Genomic DNA, 27587 nt, shown 5'->3' with positions numbered 1-27587 from the left:
ACTTTTTAATGATGACTGAGGGTCTTGTAGGATGTGCATGTAGCTTACCCTCGGGAAAGTTATAAGCAACATAAGAACAGACATCTAAGTTCTGGCAAAATAATTTGCAGAACAGCTTCTGTCTCTCTGTGGCTATTGACCTCTGTGAAGAAGAGATGAGTCTACTCATTCCTCCCGTAAACACATAGGTAACTTCAAAGGGAAATCAGTGCTAAGGATTTTTCAAAGGAAATTCAATTAGCTTTTTACTCTATCATATCAGCATTAAAAAAATGGCAAATAGTTGTAAAAATATATATTTACTAACACCTCATTAACAGTGCATTGGAGAGGCAACCGAAAACTTTTTCAGAATTCCAGGGAGCTAACTTCCAGATTAAGAAGAAAGTCGCAAATCAAGATTCTTCTCTTGCAGCCTTTCGATGTAAAGAAATACTTTCAAGTTATGCTTAACCATCAGGCTAGGAAATGTCATATACAACTAGAATCAGAATCTACTTCTAAATCACCAAATTAAAAGTAGTGTAATATGACGCCTCTCCGAGACATGCTCTACCTCATTTATCTCAAACAGGAATTACTAAAAGAGAATTTCGCACTACTTTTACTAACATTAGCCGCACTAGCTACATTGGCCGTTAAACCTGTGCCAAACGACACCCCTGTCCTTGAGACCCTGAAGAAGATCCTCAGAGGATCTCAGGGTGTATTCTTGTGCGAATGTACACATTTCTGTTCGGTTACAAAGTGATCAGCCCAGCGCAGTGACTCAGTGACAGAACCAAGAAAGAACATGGAAACCCTTAATACTGTGCATTTCGTGTATATTGGTTTCTTTGTTTCTGCCTTTTGTTCTCTTTAAATTAAGAAAATTATATTAATGCAAGGGTATCAGCAAACTCTGTAAATTGGGATATTCTAAGCAAATAATGTAAATAGATATACACAACTTCAGAATAAATTGTGAAGTAAAAGTGTTTCCCTTGTGATCCCCATGTAAATTATAATTGTTGCAACTGAGGTCACGCGCAATGTGAAATTATTTATCGTACGCTGTTACAACGGTAATAAGGGGACATAATGTAATTGGAAAGACTCCCATAAGGCTGGTTCCCTCGCCAAGCCCTAGTAGTATCACACACAGTATCATAACCCGCCGCTTCAGAACTTATTTACGACAATTGAGTGTGACCTTAGAAAGATTATTAGGTAAGGGTCAAAGAAGAGAGGATGTACGAGAAGTATATGTAATTGTTTCGCCATCATGAAGAAACAGTTATGCCTTCGTAAGCATCAATTAATCAGGTGTATCCAGGAAAGATCTCTGCCAGGTAAGAGTAGGAAGGTTATGGCTCGGAGCGTATTAAAAAGAAGATTACAGGGAAGGTTATGCTAAAACAACTCACAATTTTATTTTCCCATGGGACTGTATTCCCCCCATCAGTTACTGTTAATTTACCGTTTTGTTGTCACAGTTGCTTTGCATGCCTCCCACATGCTCGCTTTTCTCGGCGGCGGGGGGGTTGATAAAAATCAAACTTTGAAAGCCCAAGGGAAATGGCGGCCGGCCCCCCGACGGGCTGCGCCGGCGGCACCGCCGCGGCCCTCAGCAGCCTCCGTCGGCTCCCGCGGGCAGAGCTCGGCGGGGCGGGGGACTGAGCTCCCCGCCGCGGGCCGGCAGCCCCGAGGGCGGGCCGGGCCGGGCCGGGCCGGGCCAGGCCCCACCTGCCCCCCTGCCGACGCGACGCGGCGCGGCGCGGCTCCCCGCCCGGCACACTCCACCCACCCGCGGCTACTTGTGCGGCCCTCCACGGGCCGCCTCCATTTCTCCTCGCGGGCGGCCGGAGGAGGTGACCCCGTCCCGGGCAGAGCGCGGAGGAGCCGGCGGCCATGTCGCGGGGCCCCGCCGGAGCGGTGCGGCTGCTGGCGCTGCTGGTGAGTGCGGGACCCGACGGAGCGCACCTGGCCGCGGGGGTCCCCTGGTGCCGGGGCGGGGGGAAGGCGCTGCTTTGCCGCGGGCAGGCGGGGCGTGTTCCGCGGCGTTGCGCGGAGCTGCGCGGGAGGGAAGCGCGGATGCGCCCCGCGGGCGCTGCGCGGGGAGCGGCGGCGGCTCCGCCCGGCCCCGGCGCCGCGGGGGGCTCGTGTGCGGCGGCGGGGAGAGCCCTTCCCCTCGGGGCCTGGCAGCCCTCCGCCGGGTGCCCGTGGCTGGGAGCGGGTTTCTCCCTTTCTTTGAAGAGTCGATGAAAGCCATCGCCGTCCGAAAGCGAGTGAAGGCAGAAAAACCCGATAAGAGCGGTATCTGGAATGGGTGCGGTTTTTTGAGACTCCAGGAGGAACAGGAATGCAGTGAAGAGTTCATATGGTTGCTGTCTTCATGTTCAACATGTTATCTGTATTAATAAATGGCATTACCTTTTTGAATGAATAGTGCCAGGAGGGAAAATGTATTACAAAGTACGATTTAATGGAAGTCTTTATTGCCTTAGAGAAATGATACCAAATTCTTAACAATGCAAGACGCTTCAGGCTTTCTCCTTCCCTGCCCTCACTCTTTTTTAGCCATCAGCCTTTGACTTTCCATCCTATCAAATACCTTTTCAGGCTAAAAGCAAGGAGTATTTCATAAAAAACAGACCAAAACGCCTAGTTTGTTTGATTTGGACTGGTGCTTTCTAGCTGTTCCTAGATGTTTTATAGGAGGCTCTCCTTCATATCTGCGGCATTCTTCTTTAGCTCCTCACCTTTCCAGGCTGGCAAAATGCCTGCAGAAGCCAGGCAGCCGCCGCTCAGACAAAGGTGAGGATAGAGGCCAGGCCATGGGCTGCGCTGGGGAGCTGCCAAGGAGCTGGGCAGGGTTCAGGAACGGCTTGTTGCATGATCAGTCCGGCAGGTGCTGTAGATCGGGACCTTGCTCCCTGAGCTCGAGATCCTGCAAAATCAGTTATGTTAACTGGAGACCTTCTGCCTGATAACTTTAATCTAGACTTGTGATTGGCCACAAGTCAGCCAGCAACAGTTCTTTGCAGCAAGCTGGGAGTTATGGTTTGGTTGGAAAATGTTTTATCCTCCTTTTGCCCAAAAGAGCAATGGGAAACTTGTGGAGTGCTACTTTTGCAAAAGTTTTCACCAATTCTTTCTGTAATGCCTGAAGCCACACCGTCATCCATTTTGGTGGGCTTGCACTGGCTCAGGATGCTGTTGGTTTTGCCTGAAGAGGAAAATTATTTTTCTCACTCCTCATCATCCTCAGTCTCAGCTCAAGCTGGGGCAGGGTATGGTATACTAAGAGTGAACTCAGTTTGGTGCCTAAATGCCTCATTGTTGCATAGAATATTAGAGCAAATAAAGCTGCCTTAGTTGGCTGATGTCAGGAGAGAGAGAGGGGCACTGCTGGGTTTTGCCTTTTATATTTGGTTGGTTTTTTGGGTTGGTTTTTTTTCCCTAATCTGGCCAAAGCCATTCATGTGGCAGAAAGTCTAGTTGCTTGCTTGCAAGCATCAGATTAGGGTCATTTATATCTTATGACATGCAAAGATGGCACTGATAACTTCAAAACCATAAGAAACTACTGAAAAATAAAACCCGGTCTCAAAGTAGTGTCTTCCCAAAGCGTCTTCTACCTTAGAAGCATCGAGAACTGTAAGTTCTTCCTCTCCCTGTTTTTCCTGGAAGTATCTCTTGTTCATCTGCGCTCCCTCCCTGCCTGTGGGCTGCATCCCTGTATCTTCGTCCCTGGGTACCTCACAGAGGTCACGGCAGCTTTCCGCATGTCCCTGCCTCCGACCCTTTTCCAGGGGTGTCTGGGCATGCTGGATGGTAGTGCACCCGTAGGGTTGGGCTTGACTTGGCATGTGTCCAGGGCACACACCCAGAGCCGTGGGCCTGCCGGGCGGGCATGGCTGTCGAGGATTATTAGATTGGGAGGTTTCTCGGTCATTTCTGAAGGGGGTGGACATCACATCGTCAAGAGAGGATATCTTAGAACATTTCCTACATTTGAGTGAAAGAAGAGTTGACAGATGTATGAATCTTACTACACGAGTAGCGAAACTTACTTTTTCTCTGAACGTCTTCTCAGATTGTACTTCCTTGATGTCTGGGATGTTAGACTTAGGCTGGGTATGATGAAATTCAGTCCAGAGTACATTAGATCACTATTGTAATGTCAGAGCCAGTAGCAATTACTTTTCAAAACTGATAGAAACAAGTTAAATTTAAAAAACAACAACAACAAAACAAACAACAAAAAAAACTCCAACATGATGCTTAGTTTTGGAAGGAGCAAAGGTGGGATAATTCAAAGCAGCCTAACTTCTATCGCAAGTAACACGTTGAAACGTGGTAAAAATATTTACAAGCATCTGTGCATTGATTCAACAACTTAATATTGTTCCAAAAAGGGGGGAAAAAACAGAGCTATGGTGAGATATCAAAGCAGGTGACAAATACATAAGATGTAGTATTTTATCCATCCTATTGAACTGAAGTGGTGTATTATTTTGGACACCAGACTTCAGAATAAAGTGAATCTGCCCACGAGAGACCAGAGGAAAGCAAAAAATGCAATGTAAATTCTGGAGATCCTGTTTTATGATTCTTGAAGTGAGATTAAAGAACTGGGAACTGAGAAAAGAAAGTGGATGAGATGCATGATAAGTTTTCAGATATATGAAGGGTAATTGTGAAGAGAAGGGAATTACACTGTTCAATGAGAGCATTATCAACATGGCAAAGAGGGAGATTCGGTTTGAGATTAAGACATCTCAATATAGGTGTTTGAGTTTCTGTTACAGTAAATGGAGATGCAGTGGATGCAGAGCACACCTATTTGGTTGGATCAAACTGTGCTTTTGAAGCAAATCTCCAGAGTGTGTGAATCTGATCCCTCCTGGGTGAAACTGCGTTGGGAGGTGCATCCATCCACTCGTGGGTGTTTGGTCTGTGGGACCAGGCTAATTCTAGTCTGAAGAAAGAACCACAAAACATGAGTTATGTAGTGTTGTGTTCTCAGCAGCAACTATTTTGCTCTACAAATCCTCTTGTATTGGGCTTACAAAGTAGACATAGCTACAGTCAGTGGAGTTCAGAGATAAATAGAAGATGTGGGCCGACTTTGGGGCAAATTGAACGGCACTCTGATGTCCTTGTCTGTATTGGCTATATTTCTGTTGAGTATAACAGAAGTTTAGGCACTTAGCATTCATTTAGACATGTAGATTTGTGTGCTTTAATCTGAAACTGAATCTCATCTGAACAGCAATATGATCAACTTGCAAAGAGCTAAAAATTAGAATAAAAATTACCAAAGACTTTTCCATCTGTAAGGTTAGCTAGGCACCGCCTTAGGTTAGCTACTGAGGCTGTGGGACCTCCATCACTCATTTTAAGAACAGGTTAAACAGTTGTCAGGAAGCACTTAGTGTAGTTCTTCTTGCCCCAGGGCCTGGAGATGAAGTAGCAGATAACCTTGGATGGTCCCTTCAGCGTGCTTCTCTAAGCGTGGAAGATCTCCACTTGCCCACGTCTTCAACGCCAAACTGATTCACAGGAGGTGTGAGATCCAAATCTCCCGACACACAGCATACACAAAAGACCACGTTTCTAGGACTTACTGTTTCGTAGTGTAGCAAATACGGACACATACCTTCTTGCTTGCTCAGTCTGCATCTTTACATTATAAAATTGTGTGTTCAAAATCTGTCCTTTAGTCACTTCCTGACTATACATGAACATGGATTTGGGCAAGAGCAGCCTTGCACTCCCTGTACACGGCAGTCACTCCCTTCTTTCCCCTGCCCTCTGGCCTATTCCTGCTGCTTTCCTGTAGTATTTCATTCCATTTCTATTACTTCAGGCCTCAGGTTTTCCACTTCGTTTTCTGTAACCACCCAGTTTTCTTCTGACAATGCCTTCTCAGCTCTGTGTCATCAATACATGTCATCAGTAGATATCTGGGTTTTGTGCCAAGGCTATCATCCACATCGAATAACAGACATGGCTTTCCTACTCTTACTAAGCCGTTTAATAGAAGGCAGTTCTAGGATATTAAAAAAGGGAAATTCAGAATTCAACACCTGTTGGATACGTGACTTTTCACTTTTTCTTGAAGAAAATGTCATTGAAAAGTGCTTTTCCTCTTTTTAAAATTTTTTGATCCTTTAAAAATTTTCAATAAAAATGCAGGATCCCCTTATCCCCTTATATATTTGTTCCAAATGTATTTATGCATCTCGTAAATAAAATTGCCATTCTTAAACACCTTTTATTGATGTCTTAAAGTCTCTTATGGGATTGCCCATGGACTACAGATTGAAAAGTACAAAAGCAAAGGTATTTTTTACTGTCTTAGCAATAAAACAATGTTTTGAGGCTGCTTTGCAGCATTTGCAAAGAAATTGATTTTTACTTCTAGTTATCTTAATGAAAGACTTTCTGTTTATAATGACTAATGGGATTTTCTCTGCTTTCTTGATATGCATCTCAGTGGAAGAGCTGCTTGTTCTTGAACTTCAGACACTTTTGTTTATACTGTGGTTCTCAGGTTTCCAATACAAGGAGGCTCCTCACCTTGTGCTTCTTGTCTCCATTCAGTATTGAGACAGAAACACTTTTCCCTTCAGTTTACCAGTAAGAGCAAACAGGGATGTTCATGATGACATCTTGATAACTATTCACCTTCTAAAAGAGTTGCAGCTTTTGTTGGAAAACTTTGACTATAAACCAAATCCTCCTGTCGCTCTTGCTGGTACAATCTCATTAATCATAAAAATAAATTTTAAAAATCCATATAACTAATAAAACCAAATAAGATTAAGAATATTAATGAAAACAACTTGGTCTAAGGTGTAAGATCCTGTAGCCCTCAAAATGCATATTCGTTAGGGAACTTAGTGCTTGCTGATTTTTGTCTTGAGAATATATACATTGGGAAAATTGCCATTTGAAAAAGAGTTTTGTTGTGCAAGTCGAAACAGCAGCCTGCTACATTGCTCAACACCGTCCACTGCATTGCTGCATTGTGTGGGAAAGAGATAACATCTTAAAAAAAAAAAAAAAAAAGCAGCTGTTATCAACGCAGCAATCAAGGCTGAGTCAGAGGGATGAATAGAGACAGCCCAGTCAATAGTCTAGAAGCCAGTCAAAGAGAATATAAAGAAATACTCCCTGACTTTATTTCAGTAGGAAATCACCTTTTCTGAGCCTGCTTTGCCTTAGGCATTAGTATTAAAAAAAAAAAATCGCCTAAGATGCAAAATGTAGGTAGAAGTAATAGTGCTGAGAACAATAAACGTATTCTCCTCTCTACCTATGCAAAGCTCAAAAGCTCTATTTGTTGGTTTCACATGTTGTAATAATCTACTTTCTGTTGTTGTTTCCCAATGCCTACATTTTTGCACTGTTTGAGGGGTTTTGTTACTTGCGGAGTCTTTGGTGCGTGCAGAGTGGAGTAAACACAGGGTCTCTGGTAATTTGGTTGAGGCTCCAGTTCCTTCCAGCTAGGATGAGGCACCTAACTGAGGTGTTCAAGGGCGTGCATAGCTATCCTGGTGCATGAAGAGATGGGCAGTCCCAGTACTGGATGTTGGCATGTACAGTTTTGTCAGAGTAAGCATGATTTTCTTGCTAGCACGCACGTGTGTCAGCCTTGTTTAAATAAGGAATGTATGCATGCATGCAATTTATCCTCCCAGCAAGGTGCTAAGTAGAGAGCTGCTTCTGTCAGTTACACTTCAGCAGATGTTTTGATTAGTCCTTGCTTTTAAACGTTATTTAACCGGTTTTGTTGTCTGATGTGGTTGGTAACCCACCACAGCCTGTATAATCCATGATTTGCCCAGAAGAGGAAGCATCTCCAGGGTGCTGCTGGCAACCAACACTTACTTCAATCAATGGCAAATTCCCATCGTTTTGGAATACTGAAGCATTATTGAGCACTAAAAAATGGTTGTTTAAAAATGACTATAAAGTCTTCATTTATTTAAAAAAAAATATTAATTGCTTATTATCTGCTGGGAGAAAAGTGAAAAACTTAATAATTATATAATTATAGTGTATGTTTTAAATGTGAATGGTTATGGGTAAATTTTTCAGAAGCTATTAAGGGTAAAGAGTAAATATTAATTGATAGAGGTCAGATGCATAAGAACAGGCTTTGCTGTTCTTATGAGGGAAGTAATGTCAGTTAAGTTTTAGTACTGCTAAAGTGACATTGAATGAATAATGATTATCATAACTTCCATTGCAGATCTGTTTGAATTATGGAAATGGACTCTATGTGAAGGTAGGAAATAATGGAAAACTGCTTTTCTTTATCAGTGCCTGAAGAAGGGTTCTCTGAGCAAAGTGTCAAAGGCGTGCCTTACTTCAGCTGATAATTATCTTAATTTTTACCATTTTCTGAAATGTGAAAGCTGTGTAATGAATGATGAAATGAAAGCCAAAATGTAAGTGAATAGATTCCTATATCCATCAAACTGAGTGGTGTTCAACTTTGAGAAACTTTCCCTAAAATGTTAAGTTGTAGTTGTCTTTTTTTAACTCTCTGTAAATTAAATCATTTTATGGAAGATGTTAATTGTGGAAACATTTCCAGATGTTAATCTGGAAGCCAAGAGACACAGTAAGGACTAAGCTGCACAGAAGGATGAAGCGTGTAATGCAGAGTGAGAATGAGGGGTAGTTGAGCAAGGATAGCAGAGGCAGTGAATGGGTTGAATAGAGGCCTCCGCTTTCATGTATTCTGTATCAGAGAGAAGGCTGAATACGAGCCAGTGTTGGTGGGATAGTAAACAGGGTAATAAGGCAGAAATGGTGGTTTAAAACAGCCTTAGTGCCAAAATTCTTCCCACATCTGATGACAAGCACTTAAATTTTCCAAAACGGGTGTATTTTCACCAACCCCTGGTCATGGGAACTTGCTCATGTATTTAAAGCCTGTCTTACCTAATTCTGTATTGATGAAAAGACTAGCGTAGTTTTCCTCTTCAAACAACTTGAGTAATATATAGCTCTTAGGTTGTGGCTCGGAAGGCTAATGCTGCTCCCTGATTTCTAAGTTACTAGCTATTGAAAGAGCAAAAGCTATTCAGAAGTCTGGGTTACAGCAGCAGTAAAGCATTCATCTGAAATGGCTAAATGTAATGCTGGCATTCAACCTTGTTTTTTCACAGGTTTATAATCGAAATGGCCAGAGTGGCATGTTGTCTCATCCCAACAGCCTAGTCAGGCAGAAGCGAGAATGGACAGTCCCTCCGGCTTTCATACGGGAAGAGGAGGACAATTCCTATAGGAATCCAATTGCTAGAGTAAGCCCAGAAAAGAGATAAATGCAGAATACACATAAAAATAGAGATGAAAATGTGAAATAAGGGTGTGGCTGCCCTAAACACATGCACAAATATTTCTTGAATTTTAAAGGACTATTGAATTTCAGTTGAAGATTGGCACATTCCCTTCTGTTTCCTTCCTTCAGCAGATGAGTTTCTCTTGCAGCCTGATTTGGCTCAGCCTCTCGTCTTTTCCCAGACACCAGTTTTCATAAAACTTTTGAGAATGCAGTATCTTTGAGTTTTTTCAGTCCACCACCCCTATTCAGCTGTTGTTGAACTTGGCGAGTGGGTCCCGAAACCACTGGTGGTGATTGGGCAGAAGGGTGTACATGGAGCATGATTATGTATGCCTAATTTTTTAGGAAAGAAAGCTAAAAATAACCAAGGTGTTATCCTTTGTGCAAGAATGATGTGCATTTGGTTCAGCATCAGTTTTGAAACCTGAATTCACCGTACCTGTCACTTCTGCATACAAAGTAACTGCAGATGGTAGCAGGCTGTTACCCGCTGCTTGGGCTGCCCCTTGATGGTGGTGCTGGCACAATGCACACGTGCTTTTCCAGATGTTTCAGATACTTGCTGATGGCAGAGGAAGGGTATAATCTCTAGTTTATGCAGCCTCTTCTACCTGTTCCTCTGCAGGTCTGACCTTTCTTCCTCCACCCTATCACTTCCTCAGTCCCAGTCACACTTGCTAGCTTAGGTGTAATCTCCCTTAAAAAGATGTCATATTTTATTTACAGGTTTTGCTCAAGTAATTTCAATCTCCCCTGCTCAACTCATTGTTCCAGGCTCTCTTCTTCTTTTTTTCCTTGGTCTTTCTCCACATTTTATTTGCCTCCATCTGTTTGATCAGCCAGTTTCCTTATTCCCTCACTCCAGCTTTTCACCTTATCACAGTGGTTTTCCAGCTTTTCCTTGCACTTGTATCCTGTCCCACTCTCTTTGTCCAAGCAGTCACAATTTTCTTCTTCCACAGACCTCTCCACTCCGCAGTTCCCAACTGTTGAGCTGCCCATCGTGTTCCTCATCTCCCTGCACGAGATCCTCAGACAGAACATGTAACTCTTCCTGCATTCATCTCAACATCTCCACACTCAAAGGAGTGCAGGAAAATATGTGTTTAATATTTAGTTTTGTTTGTTCATTACAAAAATAGCAAAAATATTTTATTTGCATTTTTAAATGTGGTTTTATTTACCAAACACTATTTAATCTGTTGTATTCCTGCTAGATACATTCTGATCTTGAAGATACAGGGGTAGTGGTGACTTATACTATATCTGGTCAAGGAGTAACAGAACCCCCTTATGGATTATTTGTTATCAATGGAAAGACTGGAGATCTGAACATAACAGGAAGGGTTGACAGAGAGAAGACTCCAATGCTGTTTGTAAGTTGAATAGTAACTTTCTCCTTAGAGGTGGCCTTCTATCCATTTTTTATTTATTTTGTTCAAATGTGTTTGCTTCAATTAGTTTTAATCCAGGTTCTGGATATTTGTGTGTCTAGGTATGCTTATACTTACAAGCATATTATATATGCTTACATAATGCTTACATTTTGTTATATGTTATATATATTTTATATATTTCTGTTTTGCATATGCATTTATATTACAGTCACTCATTGTATTTGCTTATTGTTTTTGTCTTTATTATTTCAGCTCAGAGGTCATGCGCTAGATAAGACTGGAGCAAAACTGGAAGAGCCAATAGACCTCCCAGTTAAAATCGTGGATATAAACGACAATTTTCCAGTGTTTTCACATGAAGTTTTTGTTGGTTCAGTTGAAGAATTAAGTGAAACAGGTAACATTATTTTAAAAATTGGGGTTTTTTTCATTTAGCTTTTTCCCAACACATGCAAGGGCACAAGTGAATATACTCTTTGCAGCAGCATGTCTGCAATAACAAAGATGCATTCTCTTGCTTGTGTAGGCCAGGTTATCCATGTGTGAATGCAAGTTTTTATTCAGGGCTAAGCTGTGTAGTGTGATGACTGGAAAGGGTCCACATAAAGGCAACAGAGGACAACACTTCCTCTTACAGCATCTTTGGTTTGGTGTCAAAGCTACCACAAATCCAGGGACCAGAGTCCTTTAGCAGGAATTGCAGGGGAAATGCAGTCTACCTTCTGGCCTAGCAATCCCAGCCTATTTGGGAGGGACTCCACTCTGCCATGCTCATGAAAAGCCCTACTTTATCTATGGGCTGGAGAGCTACTTCACTGTTAAGCACATATGGCCATGACCTAACCCTCAAAGAACAAGTTAGTGGCAGTTTTCCTATTGATGTCAGTAAACATAAGAGCAACAGATTATTTCCCAGAAGATAAGAAAAGCTGGAGTAAAACAACCTAATATATACCTGACATTGTGTCCCTTTCAATGTCACGATAATCTGAAGAAACAAATTATTGACCATCCGCTTGGGTGAGGTATTGAGTTCCCTTATCTCTCTTTCAGGTCAGTAGCAGCCATATGGTAATTGCTTCTTTGCCTGAAATCCAGTTAATTTTCAAACTCGGGCACTGGACTCTGAGGTACACCCTTTCCCAGAGGACAAAATCCTGTGCCATGAGTTATAAGGGGATGGCACCATGGGGACCGCCATGTACTTTGCGTGAAGCTGTTGGAGGGCATCAGTACAGAGCAATTGTTTTAATAATGTTCATGTAGAGGAGTTAGTAGTGCTCCCTTTAGAATAATGTGTGAGGGAAATGCAGCTTGTTGTTCAAAAACTTTTTCTTTCTTCTCTATGTGGTATCTACAGTTTTCTGTCAGAATTTTTGAGAGAATTCAACCTGTTCTGTGATTCTGGTGCATTGAATTCTATGAGTTACAGATTTGTGGATACAATCCTTTTGTTTGCTAGAGGATATACTGTTAACATGTATTATAGGAACGCTTCTTCAGCTCTATTCGTTAAATGAATAAAGGCAAGAGCATCAGAAAATTGTGCAGCGCATCTGATAACAGTCTCTTAATCTGTGACATTACAGTAAAAATACGTGGCAGCGCATGGCAGTGTAAACATACTATATTTTGTTTGCTTTTTTCCAGGTACAATTGTAATGAGCATAAATGCAACAGATGCAGATGAACCAAATAACCTAAATTCCAAAATTGCTTTCAGGATTGTTTCCCAAAGCCCTAGCGCTGCATTCAGTATGGATAAGGATACTGGCGAGGTTCGAGTAGCAAAAATAAACCTTGACAGAGAGGTAAAAAAACCTCCTATTTTTAATCTGTTAACAGCGGTCTTCTGATGCTTGTTGTGTCACCTTCAGCTCCGCCTGCTGGGTTGGAGACCTGGCCCTCTTGCCTTCCTTCACCTCCCTTAGGATTAAAGCCTGGTCTGGCTGATGCATGTTTTTTCAGGGATTGGGCGGGGGGGCTGGCGGTGACAGGAGCAAGGTTGTATTCCCCCTGGCACCTCTCTAGCACAGCACCAGCCCCATGGCTGTTGCTTTCTGTCCCTCCCGTTCAGTCAGGGCAGCAGTTACATGAAGCAAGGGGTCGTTTCTCTGTGCTGGAGAGCATATGGCAAAGAAAACCCAGATCACCATCTGCAAAGCTGCTGACTGCATCTAGATTTTTTTGTAGCCTGCTATGCAAATCACAGTGCAGAGAGTCAGGATGGGTGCTGCTGTGAGACAGCATTGAAAGCCACATATTACCAGCAACTTTACCTGTGCTTGCATGAATTTTCACTGGCCAGCAGATGGTGATCTGGATGTTAGCTCTGCAGCTGAGGGCAACATCTCTGCCTCTAGCCCTATCCTGACATGCAGGTATCGCTGGTCCTGTCCCTGTTTATGGCCATTCAAATTTTTTCATTTGCTATGTAAGTACAGTCTTAACTCTTCATGGGGGAGATGCAAAAGTCCCAAATCCTTTTCAAAGCCTCAGTTCTACTCCAGCAGAGCCTGTCAAGGTAGTTGTGTGTGAGATTTACCACTAGCTAGAGAAAAGAGGAGTTATAATTGGGCCACAAGAGGGATTACCAAAATCTAATAGAGATAATACAGCGAAGGAAAAATTTTTAGCCTGGTTTAAACACTTTTTTCTTATCGTGGCAGACACAAAGTAGCTATTCTTTGGTGGTGGAAGCAAAAGACCGTGGTGGTGAATTAGGTGGGAATGCTGCAACATGTTCTTTAGAAATCAAGATTTTGGATGTCAATGACAATATGCCTGTAGTTGAACGTAATGCAGTAAGTACATTTATCACAATATTTGGCATGTTCCTACACCTGCCAGTATCCCATTGCTTAATATGAGGTTGTGCAGACTTTCTTGCACTGGTGAAATGAGGTAAATCATGACATCTTTTTAAAGAAGGGTGTTTTTCAATTGCAGTTTGAAGGAAGCATTGAAGAAAACAGAGCAAATGTGGAAATTCTGCGAATAAAAGTATTTGACAAAGATGAAGAGTTTTCTGATAACTGGCTGGCGAACTTTTCATTTGTTTCTGGTAATGAAGGTGGCTTTTTTCGTATAGTAACAGATACCCAAACAAATGAAGGAATTTTGACGCTTGTGAAGGTTAGTATATTCTTTAGAGAGTCTTCTTTAAATATTAGAATAATTTATTCCCTTTAAGTTGATATACAAATTATTTATATTCAGTCAGTATGTAAACCATAAATTTATATGGTGGACACTCCTCCTTTGGTATATTCTTTGTTGGTGTATTCAATAATTCCATGTAAAATAACAATTTTGTCCAGGTTTACCATTTACATGCTGTGTGATCTTAAATATATCTGGTGAGGCAGAAGTGCCCAAGCTTTCCTTGTCATTGGGCAACAGTGCTAACACATATGCTGTAACCTTTCCCATATTTTTGCTCTCCTTGCTGGTCTCAGTCTAAATTTCTTTATTTCCCATGGCCACAGATAACGTTGCAGGCAACACCTACTCCATGAGCCATGGGCTACAGACTATTTTATGAATTTCCATAACTTGAAATTTCTATTTTATGAATTTCACTCCTCTTTAGTCCACAAGAACTGAAGGTGCATAGTGCCCTAAGTACCTTTTTTCTTTTTTTTTTCTGCTCTGGTTTCCTTATCTGAAAACTGATAATTGTAAAAAATTGATAAGCACTATTGATAAGCACAAATGAATTGGGTTGTTTTTTTTTTTAAATAAAATTGGAAGAGCCAAGTAATACTGAGCACAGATTTACTGAAAATAAAGACAGAATATATGGGTAGGACTCATTGCACCTACCTTAAGTTAGTTTAAATTCAATAATATAAAGACATACCTATGGTGCCATCCATTAAAAATAAGAAGAGTAATCTTCCTTACGTGCTTTTAAAGAGTTGAAGCATTATATATTGAGAGTAACATGTTAAACAACAGTTCTTCTTTGCACTGTAGCACCCTTATTACTTAAATAAGGATCCTACAGTATTATTTAAATAGTATTATTTAAATATTAAATGTATTAATGTTGTCTAGATATCAGATTCTGTCAAATGCTGAGTGGTATTTTTTTTTAATTGCTCTAGGAACTGGATTATGAAAAAATGCAAAGCCTAAACCTGGGCATTGTTGTTACAAACAAAGCAGAGTTCCACAAGTCAATTAAACAGAGTTATAAAGCACAAACAATTCCAATCAAAATTAATGTGATTAATGTGCGGGAAGGCCCTATATTCCCTGGTGGCACAAAAATTATTCAAGCAAGTGAGAAACTGGAGATAAGACATGTTATTGGACAGTATCAAGCCTATGATCAAGACACTGGAAAAATAGCAGAGCGCATTACGTAAGAATCTTTTTATAACCATCATAACTGAGTATGTCAGAAATCACATCTTACTGTAAAAATGTGTATATTGAACTGAAATAATTTCAGAGGCAATCGTTTTCTACTATGCATAATTCACACCTAAAACAACATCATCATCTTCAGTATCCTATTATGCAGAAAATAGCTGACTTGAAAATCCTTCTTCTTTGGTCATATATGGTGAGACGTGAGTGTGCTGAAATTGTCCGTGCTTGCACACTGTTTGTCATGCCTGTCTACTTTTGAGAGTGGATTTACTGGTCTGTCTTCATCGTCTGCAGAAACATTAGGAAGAAATATACAGAAACATCTAGCAATTGCACAGAAAGGGTGCAAAGCAGATAAGTGTGCGTGTGTGTGTTTAGCTCTTGAATCATAGCTCTTCAGCTAGAATGTTGTTGATCCGCCACTGTGGCATTTACAAATGGTGCAGACCAGCAGAGGTGCATACCCAACAGTGGACCCCTCTCCCCGCCTGTAATACAGTCTCTCCCACGTGGCTGCTGCTCAGCTTTTGCTGGGAGCAGGGATGGAGGGGAAGAAGACGGTGACCAGCAGCACAGCTCCCTCTCCTGCTCTGGTCTTGCTCCTTGAGTCTACTTTTTAGAATGCCTCCACACCTAAATCCTGGCTCCAGGGGGAAAAGCAGATTTCAACATTCAGGGTAGGTTTATAATCTTAGGTTTATAGTTGAAACCAATTCCAGTGGCAGGAGCGTCAGATCTCAGACCTAGGGATTTGGTCTCTGCTTTAAATGAAGGGTAAACGTACTGTGAAGCTGCTTTTTCTGCTGATGGTTGTTTTCCTCATTATAAATGTGTACATCTTTCTATGCAATTTTAATCAGATACATGAAAGGAAGAGATACAGCAAACTGGATCACAATAGACTCAGTCACAGGTGAAATCCAACTTGCCAAAAAACTTGATTACGAATCATCTCATGTAGTAAATGGTACCTACACTATCACCATGTTGGGTGTAACTACTGGTAAGTTGAGAGGGTTTTGTTTTCACACTAATTGGTTTGTTTAGGGTTTAGTTCACCTTTCTACAGCTATAATTGGTTTAACCTCCCTATCTTTAACTGCCTAAAAGTTAGGCACTTAGTGCGGTTTCTCATAGGCTCTGTATTTGGAGGAGGACACAGGCAACTCGCTGAAATGGGATGAACCTTGGAATGGGTTCCCAAGGTGCCCATTTCTCTTCTTTGACTAGATGGAGGTGAACTTCTTGTAAAAGTTTTGCAAAGACTGAGTCTGATAGGAATATCCCTTGTCAAGGTGGAAATTGCCAGTATCTCAGAATGCTATCGGCAGACTTCAGAGTCCTAAGTTTTCTTGAATGCTAAGCAAGAAAGACTCCCTGAACTTCTTGTGTATCTAATTAGAATTCTCCTTTTATAATCTGCATGTTGCTGTGTAACCATACACAGGAAATATATTATTGGTTTTTAAGTTAAAATAGTAAAACAGCTTGCCTTCAGAAGAACTTTGTCAATATGTTTATTAACATTAGGAATGAAATACTGCTCCCATAAGCTCCAGGGAGAGCTCTTTCAACTTGTTTCAGCAATGTTTGTGTTTTGGAAAATACTAAGGGTGTTTTTTATTTTAAGATGAAATTTTTGCACTTTTAAAATCAATTTAATTTTTTGTGTTTTAAAATCTTAGATTTTCCTAAGAAAACGGTCACCGGCACAGTCATTATTCAAGTCAAAGATGAGAATGATAACTGCCCAGTTATTGTGAACCCTGTGCAAACTGTGTGTTCAGATGTAAAATTAGTTGATGTTACAGCTCGTGATTTGGATGGTTACCCAAACAGTGATCCCTTCAGCTTTACTGTCATTGATGAGCCAGAAGGGACAGCAGAAGAATGGATTACTGCATCCAAAAATGGTAAGAAAATATATTTTTAATTACTTTCAGTTCTTAGGAGTCCTAGTGTTGTAATTTGTTCATTTCAGTCAAACTGACAGTTTGGCTGATTCGGACCAAAAAACCCATATATATGGAGTCAGGCATGAAGACACATCACTCGCATTCTGCTCCCTTCTCTAATAGCTATAAAAGCACAGTCATGTCTTCTGGGGCCTGTCACCTTCCCTCAGTTGGACCGTCTTTGCCTAGCCTGATGACCCATATGTGGTGACCAGGATTTCATGGGTAATGCTGGGATCAAGCCATTCCCATCTTCCCACAAAAAACATGCAGTAGTGGAGGATGTTTTTTGTTAAAACTGAGCTTGGAGATACGGTTGTGTTACTGGCTGCAGTTGCTCCTAGCTTACAAATAAATAAATCGATCGGTCTGCACAGTGGGCCTTGAAAAGGGGAAATACAGTGTAACCTGTCTAAGATTGTCCAGCACGGTAGGAACAAAAATAAGTCAGAAATCATAAATAATTTCAATGAGTATTTCAAAATGAGATGAGCATTTTCTTCTTGCATTTCTGTTCATATAAGCCTGGGAAATGCTTGAAGGAAATGCTTCAGGTAGATTGAAGGCACCAGAAAACACTTTTTTCTTCTCAGACTCATTATTCTGTCCTCTGTAATCCTACAGCATAACACTACAAAGCAATCAGCAGAGTTATCCTAACGGCCAGGTTTAGGACCACGAAGGAATCTTCTCAGCTTTCCTCACCCCGCTTGCAGCCAGAGTAGCAGTAATTGTGGGGATCACAGCTTTTCCAAATAGGGTGGCGTTCCCCAGCTGGGAACATCGTCTGGGCATCTCTTGCCTAGTTGTGTCCTTGACATGACACGGCCACAGGAGCAGGTGGTGTGTTGGCTCCCCGGTCTCTGCCGGTGGCCAACAACAGATTAATCTCCTAAAGACTGAAGCTGTTTTTTTTGTGAATTCAGCCTTTAGCTATCCAGATGATGTGAAGGTTAACGCTATATAGGCGGTCGGGCTGTCTTCCATGATAAGTCTCTGCTGGTGTGAAATTCTTCGCAATTATCTGAGACTGCAGTGAGCACGGCTGCTTTGCTACCAGCGTGAACTACTTGACAAAAATAAGAGCGCATATGCTGTAGCAGCAGCTAATTAAACTTAATTCCATTGCATTGGCTGGACTTAACTGGAGGGGGGCTTGTTGGGAGGCTGTGAAGGTTTTATTTCCCTTAGTTTACAGGAATCAACTTTCTCTCCATTCATTTCTTGTTTGTCTTTTCTTTTTCTTTACCCCCCCCCCCTTCTGCCTCAGGCACCAGCATACAGTTGGTACCACAAAACCTGAAGCTGGGCAAAACTGAAGTTCCCATCCTTATAAAGGATTTCCAAGGGCTCAGCTGTGCTCAAGCACAGTCTCTGCAACTGACGGTTTGTCAGTGTGTGGACAACGGCACATGCAGAGGTAAAGGTATTGACGCTAAGTCAGTGGGTCTGGGACCAGGAGCGGCTGTGCTGATCATCTTGGCGTTTTTACTTTTGTTGCGTAAGTAATTTGTTTCATTGTAATTGTTTCATATTATCTCAGAAGCACTGTAAATATGGTCTGCAAGGCATCAGGAAAGAAACAGTCCAGCTCCCAGATTTTATCGTCTTGATATATTCTGTGTAAACTCCTAGTCTGTGTGAAGTCATGGCAAATCCCCAACTAATTTTGGTAACATCAGCATTTCACCCTCAAAGGATTTCAAGCTGTGCATTTTAAAATTAATATGTACAACTTCAATATTTGTTTATGGTGCTGTAAATAACAGGTGGGGAAGCAGTAAGGAATCCTTTCACTGTTTCCCACACCTCCCCATGTGAACCCTAACTCTCCCCACTCAAACCGCAGCACTCTTTCCACTCTCTTCTCCCTCACTGCAGACCCAGGTCTGGTGCCTTGCTCTGAGCAGCACATTACATTGTTCTTTAGTAAGACAAAAGAGAAGCTCGAAAATAAGAGAAGAATGCTTGTAGTCAGGGTATGGCCTTGTGTACCGGTGCTCCGTTTAAAATGGCAATAGTTTATTGCTTGTACTAGTAGCAATCTAGCTGTGGCAAAACAAAGTGCATGCTGCGTGAATATGCTCTGCTCCTGCAACTGGATTGAGTTCCCCAAGCAATGCTCTAGAGTTGTCACAGGAGCGGTGAGGTGGAATTTACATGACACCATGTCGTTACCTAGTAGTAAAAGAACAGGAGGAGTTAGAAATGCTGAGTGATATTTAGGGCTTGGTTTTGGTATATGAGATCTTCGATAGAAGTACAGCTATATACATGCGTGGTCATCTGCAGGATTGAGGCCCTGGCAGGTTAATTGTCAGTTTGCTCTCTAGGAAACCATCCTGGCATATGTTTCTAGGAAATACCTTGAATATTTGGGAACGTGTCTTCAGTCTATCAGCCCTCATACTGATCACTAGCTTGTTAAAGATATGTTTCAGTATGAGAGCTGACCGAACTTCGGTACTGGCTGTTAGCATGCTTTGACCCTAATCACCACATAGTTAATGACAAACTTCTATTTCCCTGTAGTTATTCCACTGTTACTGCTGCTGTGCCCCTGCGGCTCGAGAGCCAAGGGATTTGCTGCCATACCAGACTGCAGCGAAGCGATGTTGCGTCAGTGGAACAGCGAAGGGGCAGCTCCCGAGGAGAAGGCATGTATCCCTAATAGCATTTCCCTTTGATTTCTATCCAAGTGTTCAGTCTGGCGCTTGGCATCTCTTCCACATTATGGGCTGATGTTTCAGGGCTGTACAGCAGATTTTAACCGCACATGAACATTAATTAAAATTAACCCTGTGAGACTCAGCGAAGGGTGCATGGAAGATGAATTCCACCAGCAGCTCTAGAAACACCAGCCATGGTGTTTAAATGCCAACGTAAAGGGGAAGCAATCAAGCAAATGTTGATGGTATCTGAGCAGGAGATAGGAGTGTGGGAAAAGCAGTGATGCTGTAAAGAGTGAAAGATTTACATTTGCAAGCCTGGAATGTTCTGCGCCCCTTTGGGAGCATGGTAAAGAGCAAAAGAATGGGTTATAAAGCTTAGCTTCTAGTTTAAAGTTTCAGGGTGCATTTTGAATTACTTCCCTGTGTATTTGCCTTCTTAAACAGAGTAAATTCTTTAAAAAAAGGCGGGGGGAAGAAAAAAGAGCAGGTTTGCAAAGGGAACAGTGAATGCCAACAGAAGTTTGCCCTTTCTTGTTACGCTACAAAACCCAGTTTTCAAAAAAAAGGGCATGACACTGGCATGCTGTTGCACAATAACAAAGAAACAAAAGTAAGGTAAAAGACACTGATTTAGGGCCAATGCTCACCAAATTCTTTTACCAAATTCTTGATAAAAGACAATTAGCTTAACCAGGGAAGCCAAACTGCTAGAAAAGAAGAAAGGGTCAGGCAGCACCATAGAGGTAGCAGGCAGTGCACACTCCCCCAGTTTGTGTCTGGAAAAAGCTGGGCAGAGTCTGTCTTGGAACAGCTGAGCTCCCTGGAGTTTTGCAAGCCTTTTTTTGGTGGTTTTTTTTCCTGCTTTCACTCCCAACCCTTTGAGTTTCAAGAAAACAATGATCTATAGAAACATTTCCATGATCCTCCTTGGGAACGCAGTGTATTTCAGGAGGCCCTTTACTCTTTGCAGCAACATGTATAAGTGTGAATTTGAACAAGTCATAAGATGGCACCCTCCCAGGTCCCACCCAGCCCTGCTGCTGGTTTGGTGAGTTCCATGTGCTAGACAGCGCAGCTTTCATGTCACATCCTAATTTGTGTTATTTATGTAGCCAGTGCTAAGCCTCTTCCCACCCACTGCACTGGGGAGCTTGAGAGGAGCAACCAGCGGAGCAGCAACAGCAGTGGCAGCAGCAGCAGCAGGAATGAGTGGAGAGGAAACTGCAGCAGGAGGAAGCAGCTCTGCCTCTCATGTGAGAGAGCATCACGACACTATTACCAAGGAAAGATGGGAAGAGCAAAGACATCTCCTTTCTGGTGCTGAGTATGGAGCCATGGCAGCTGGAGGGGCTGAAGGCATGATGGGTGTAGGAGGCAAGACGGTGGTGGCTGGAGGAGGAGTCGCAGTAGGAGCAGCAGGAGCCATGAATGAAGGATTTTTAAGAGACTACTTCAATGACGTAAGCATGTGACCCGAAAATAACAGTATTTTGATATTTACACTTATTACACTTAGCATTGTGAAATGCTGTTCATGTTATTGCAAACACAGATGAGTAGATATGTATATAAACAGTCCTGATACCATGGCCAATGTTGCATGCATGTGAAGTGGGGGCATTAAGGATTTTTGGGTTAGGCTCGCACGTGGGACTTGGAGCATGACAATGCTTGGTCTTGTAGTACTGGGTGCTTATAAGATCTCCCACAATGAGAGCCTTCTCTCAAGGGAGGTACTTGGGAGTGAGATCCAGAATATTCAGCAATGACCAAGGAGCCCCTTGCCCAGGAAGAAGCCATGAGAAAGACTATGTGATATAAATCTCAGGGACTTAAGCACATTAAATTGGCCTGTAGGGAGGTACCTATGCCTCATCATGAGTCACAGCTACAAACTTTATAATGGAGCAGGTTTTTGAAAGATAAGCCATAGATGTCAAATGGTAGAGGGTGGGTCTGCATTTTCCAAGTAGCTGAAGTAAGCGGTGCTGGACTTGTCTCTTTGCCCAATAGCCTGGGTAAAGGGCCATTCATCAGAAGTGTGAGGCACATGTTGCAATCCCCTTTCTGACTTTTTTTTTTGGTGACCTAACCATTGACCAATAGGCTATTCCTACTGCTTGCAGCCATTCCTCTTTGCATAATGCACATCATTAGGCTGGTGAGCTCCTTGTAGAGGAAGTTTCGCTTCTGTATGCCAGGGAGTGTATGGATTGTCCATCGCCTGTACAAACAAAACATCTTCACACCCTACAGCTGGGTGATGATGGGGTTCTGCAGGGGAGTAGCTGTACAGCTTTGAATCACCACCTCAGGCCAGGGAACGATCTGAGCTTAAGACACTTGTATGTCTCCTGAGTGCTCTAGCTACTGGTCTTCTGGGTGAACAGATGCAACAGTAGCAATTCTGCTTTCCTTCCACTCTTTGCGCTTCCTAATATTAAGACATAGTTTAAGCATAGCTGCCTGCTGAAGTCCTGCAGGAGGACTTCATAAAGGTCATACTAGAGTAACCTTTACAACTTCTGGGAGGCTAAAATATCTCAGCTTACAGAAAAGAAAAAAAAAAAGCAGACAAGTTACCAAACCAAATAGTTTCAGATGTGTGCTGGTTTTTGTAGAAGCATCTTGGGTAATGTGCCTACTTCCAGGATCAAGTGCAGATAAACTTACACAGTCAATTCGGGTCTGGATATATACCACATGACACAGCTGCCTGAGCTAATATGCACTCCAGAACTTAAAATGTGGCAGAAAAGTGGTTCTGAGCACAAGCCAGCAACCGTATTTGGTAAAGCTGGTTCAGCAGGCCCAGAGGATTTGGCTGTCTTCACTCCTGGAACCGCAGCTGGTGCAAGCATGTACCTGGATATTTGTGCTAGCACTGGCAGCAACTCCGCTGCACAGGCTGCTTTCAGACTGAGCTGGCCCTGGAAGCACTATAGGCAGAACCTGTGAGCCCTCCTTGCAAAGTGGCCTGCATAGAGCCTAAAAATGTATATGCTGGACTATGTTCCCATACTTATCAAGCCAGTGAACTTTGTGATTTGTTTGCTGTTGGGCTACTTGGGTGTGATCCTGCAGGCTGTGCTAGTGAAAGGGCCATGGTAGGTGATGACATGTCAGCACGTACTCATTAAACGTATGTTTAAATGTTAGGATACTCTCAGGTGTGGTTTTGGCACTCTCCTACAAACACCTAGTTACAGGTGAAGTTCATTCACTGAACCAAAATAAAAGCAATCTGTTTGTGAGGATGGAGCAGTATCACAAATGGCACAATTCCTGGTAGGAATAGCAGCAGGTGGCGATAGCACCCAAGGTTTTAAATTTAATTTCAGATTTTTCTTCTCATCAAGTGTACTGTCAAGTTCAGACTAACTTCAAAAAAGCAAAAAGCACTTTTAGGTACTGCCCTTGGTTGGTTGACGGTTTCTGTGGGTTCAGTTAAATTTTCTTATTTTAACCTTTTTGACCAAGTATTCCTGATTTTCAGATTTATTAAGTTTAGAGCTGACATTAATGAACTTTTGCTTGCTTTTGTTTTCTGTCTGTAGAAAGCTGTCTCTTTTGCGGATGAAGATGAAGCCCAAGCTGCAAATGACTGTCTCCTGGTTTATTCCCAGGGAGAGTCAGGCTCCCCCCATGGCTCCATCGGCTGCTGCAGCTTTATTGACGGTGATCTTGATGACCACTTTCTTGACGATTTAGGAGACAAATTTAAGACTCTAGCAGAAATATGCATAGGCAGACACATCAACATGAAAGACGGTAGCTCCAGGAATGAATCAGGTTTTGGTCTTAATGACGCAAAGTCACAGTTCTTAGATCAGCAAAACACTTCCAGCTCGGAACAAGCCTTTGCCTCAGGCAGCTGCTTCCAGCCCGCCCCACCAGTGCGTGTGGGTGGTGGCACAGGAGAAGACACTGTGTCCAAGGAGGTGTTCACAGAAACAACCTTTGCATCCTGCTCTGGGCAGCATGATGTCCGGCCCCTTCCCACGGCCCACGCAGAGACCAATTTCACCGTGACAGAAACGTCCTACTCTGCGGGGGCTCCTGCCTGCTCAGCTGCTGTCTTTCTAGACCCCCAGTTTAAGGAGAACGTAGTGGTGACAGAGAGAGTGCTGGCACCTGCATCGAGCTTGCAGAGTATGGCGGAAATCCCCGACTTGCCGCACACCAGTAATGTGGTGGTTACGGAGAGGATGGTGAAGTCGGAGGGCGCTGGGCTGGGAGCCCTGACAGTTCAGGATCTCCCTGACTCCCAGTATGTCGTGGTGAGGGAGCGGGAGAGGGTGCTTGTGCCTGCTGCAGAGCAGGGCTTGCTCAGCTTCCCCACTTTGGCAGAGGGGCGCAGCATGGTGGTGAACGAAAGGGTGGTGGCAGCCTCGGGGATGCAGAACAGAGCCGAACAGGCTGCGGTTGCTGGCTTGGGAAGGCAAGACCACGTGTTGATCACAGACTCCCTGCTTAACCAGGCGGGCTCCAACTTAGAGGGGCCGCCTCCTGCCAGTGCCACGCTGAGCAAGTCTTCCAGGGTCACCAAATACAGCACGGTACAGTACACTCGCTCGTAGCCTGGCCCCTTGCAAGGGTGGTGGTGTCCAGCACCCGTGTGTCAGTGTGCGTCTTGCCGGGGGCTTTTTCTTGAGACCCAAATTTGCTGGAGCTTTCAGGATGATACAGACTCGCTTGCGGTAGTTTGTATAAGTAAGGATTATGACCAAGAAGCTGGTGAGGAAATCTGCTCTTCTTATTATGCAGCATTGGCAGCGATGCTTTTGCAGTGGAAAGATATGGGAAATAATACTTTTTTTTTTCCTTGTTTGCTATTTTTGTAATTGCTTTTTATTATTCAGTTAGTGTAATAATACCACATAACCACAGCTGCATAGTTATGGGAAAGCAGAAAAAGAAGTCTAAAATCTAGTGATGGGTAGTAGCATGCAAAGCACAAGTTAGGTTTCTGAACTGCCGTTCAGTGTATCTGCTGAAGTCCCCCCGAAGGGGCATCAGTTTCCTATTGCCGTTTGCCATCTGTTACCTTGTGGGCCAGGACAGCTGCCCCTGAGCTGCAGCTGCAGATCTCTGCACCTTGGTGAACTGCTAAGAAATCTCTCCTTCCTGAGAAGCCCAGGCCACCAAAGCCAGTACGGCTTCAGGCAGTGGTCTGTTGATCTCCTGGAGGGGTGTCACAACTTCGGGTTATGAGCGTCTGTATCTTAAGCAAACAATACTTGCGTATTAGCACAGGGGTTAAAGAGAGCAAGTAGCAAAAAAGCTGAGAACTGCAATTTTTTTGGTACCTCGAAGTAAAAATTCCATTACTTGGTGTGGGTCTCAGCTGACATGGACAAGTAAGCATTTGCATCATATAGATTTTTCACCGGCTCCTAATTGGTCCTTTAATAGTGCATGAGAAACAGCCAAAACTTACCTTAGCTTTAGAGCCAGAGATTCAGTCAGTGGCTTTGCTAGCAAAGTTTATGGCCCTTAGAGATCTGTAGGATCTGATTTACAAGTGCGATTAGCTAAGTGATTTTAATTCTGTCTGTGAACTCACAGATACAAGCACAGAAATGCAGCCGGGACGGGGCGGGTGGGGTGTCTGTGTGTGTGCCTGTGTGTGGTTCCGCTGGCTCCAGTGGCCTGTGTCATGCCATATAATGGCACTTTTCCTTAGCTCTGACAAAACAAGAGAAAGCTTCCTATAATTCTGCAACACTTACAATTACTTTTCTTTCCATGAAGTTTATGTGGAAGAGAGTACTGCGTACTGTTTGGCACTATGTATATATGCACATGTAAATATTTATTCATATGCAGTTTGAAACATTTTAAAGTGAATTTTATAGCCATACACTCCTTATGTTTTGTCAGAGTAGAACAAAGTATTTTAGATTAGGTATTGGTACTGTGTTTATTTCATATCTGTAAAATCAGCAAAGCTGGTCATATGGTAATGCAAAGCCCGTGCACCTGCAGAGATTTCTGGTTGCCTCCATCTCTCCTGGAGCTTTCCTACAGCTGCAGTGTTATGTTTTCCCCTGATATGTTGTGCCTTTGACTAGAAATGCTTTCAGTGTATTTCATTTTCCTGATAAGGATGTAAAAGTTGATTCAAAAACATAAACATAAAAAGTAGGAACTATGTCTGTGCTCAACAGGGTGCATCTTGACAGATGGGCCATTACATTAAGTGGAGGAGTACTTCCAAGCAAATCAAACTACTCGCTTGCTTGGACCTGTTGGTTATTTATCTCTTAAACTTCATTTTTAAAGTACATGTATTTACTTTGAAGCGAGCATGCAGTTTTATGTGGTCACCACTTTTTCCTGTAGTTAGAGGGAGTGAACTTATTTCTGACTTTTTCATGGAGTATTTCTATGGTTTTATGCAATCTCAAAATAAAGAAAGAACTCTACTGTATATTTTTTTTATTCTTCATTCAGTTTTTAGACAATTACCCCAGTGAAAACACTGACTTTCCTACTGCAAATAAAACTTTAAAGATAGAATGAGGATTGGGATTTCCCAAACAGCCTGAAGGAATATCTGAAAGATACAGATGTGATAGAAGTTGGTGTCCTGCTAACTTACAGATTCTGATAAAAATGTGAATTCTGCCTGCTGGTTAAGCACACTAAATTCTGTAAGAACTTGATGCAAGACAACAGTATTCCATGCAGAGATTTACTGGGCTTTGAGTCAAACTCTTCTAATCAGTTTATACTTCCAAACAACATGGCATAAAATATTGTCTCAGTTTTATAGTTGTTAAAACATACAGTTGTTAACATCCAGAAGAGGATATAAGAGTCAGGACTGTGTCACAGAAATCCTGACTTCCTTGTGTATTGTTTATATAAAAACTTTTATCACAAGTTTGCTAGTGCTGTAAAGAGTCTGTTTGAATAGAGTCGTTAAGAGTGAATCGCCATTATTTGGCTTAGTCTTGTACCAAGACTTCAGATGCTATCAGCATGTGCTAATGCTGGCAGAACATCCATCAGATTAAATAAGTCACTTCTAATGGAGCTGTGTTTTGTAAATAGTGGTGACTGGTGAGAGGAATGCACAGACCCAAACTAATGGAAACCACCACTAGATAACCCTGAGACCAGGGCTAGCCTTAGACACTCATCTTTGCGAAAGATGCCTCATTCTGACTTCAAAAGTAAAAATGAAGTCTGTAATTTTCTTATCTAAAAATAACAGAGCACAGCTATGCTGAAATACCAGTGTGACAGGGAGTGTATCCACGCTGCTCCTCCATGATTTGTTTTTCCTGTGGATCCTCACTAAGTATGTCAGACTCCACGAGTATGAACCAGCATGCTGCAACAAGGACGCGGGTGTCCCAGGCAGGAGGGCAAGTGGAGTGCCTGTCCCGAGCACCCACAAGAAAGTATTTCCTGTGTCATGCCTTGGTGTATACTTGGAGCCAGGCTAGATTTTGCAAGACAGGATGATCTCTTCCAGGCTCTATTCTTTCCTGGGAATTTGACCATTGCCCACCATCAAAGGCTTAAAGCTTGTCGGGGTTATCAGCAGTAAATCAGTTTTTAAAAGGTTAAATAAATTAGCTGCTTTCCTGAGGAGAGTGATGGTGTTTATGGCCTTGAGGCATCCCAGAAATGCATCACTCTGCTTGCTCTGTGGTAGCAGAGCTACCAGCTCTTGCTGTCTCCTCTGCTGGCCCCTTCTCTCTCCTGGTGGCCTTTGAGCTCCCCGTGAGCTGAAAAGGCCATGACAACCATCTACTCTTCTTGCCTTGTGGGTAGGAAAGCTGTCCTCTGCCTGGCACCAGCACAGGCTTTTGAATGCACCCCT

At 42.7% G+C, this 27587-nt stretch overlaps 1 protein-coding gene across 2 annotated transcripts; it reads left to right on the top strand.

Moving 5' to 3' along the window:
- The first annotated feature begins 1676 nt into the window (after positions 1 to 1676).
- DSG2 (desmoglein 2) lies at positions 1677 to 26493 on the top strand. 2 transcript variants are annotated; one of them, XM_072852574.1, is made up of 15 exons: positions 1677 to 1935; positions 8246 to 8281; positions 9171 to 9305; positions 10564 to 10722; positions 10996 to 11140; positions 12394 to 12554; positions 13413 to 13547; positions 13693 to 13878; positions 14853 to 15112; positions 15984 to 16126; positions 16809 to 17036; positions 18349 to 18579; positions 19611 to 19739; positions 20867 to 21210; positions 23308 to 26493. In XM_072852574.1, the coding sequence occupies exons 1-15, from the start codon at positions 1891 to 1893 to the stop codon at positions 24328 to 24330; spliced, it is 3360 nt and encodes a 1119-aa protein (XP_072708675.1). In that variant the 5' UTR covers positions 1677 to 1890; the 3' UTR covers positions 24331 to 26493. The 2 variants fall into 2 exon arrangements, with proteins under 2 accessions (XP_072708675.1, XP_072708674.1); XM_072852573.1 differs by having other exon boundaries at positions 1683 to 1935; positions 19611 to 19735; positions 20863 to 21210; positions 23308 to 26488.
- Positions 26494 to 27587: the final 1094 nt, after the last annotated feature.

This window comes from Ciconia boyciana, chromosome 2 (assembly GCF_034638445.1).
Source record: "Ciconia boyciana chromosome 2, ASM3463844v1, whole genome shotgun sequence".
NCBI lineage: Eukaryota > Metazoa > Chordata > Aves > Ciconiiformes > Ciconiidae > Ciconia > Ciconia boyciana.
Note: the sequence above shows the minus strand (reverse complement) of the source record. Positions and strands in the feature narration are given on the sequence as shown.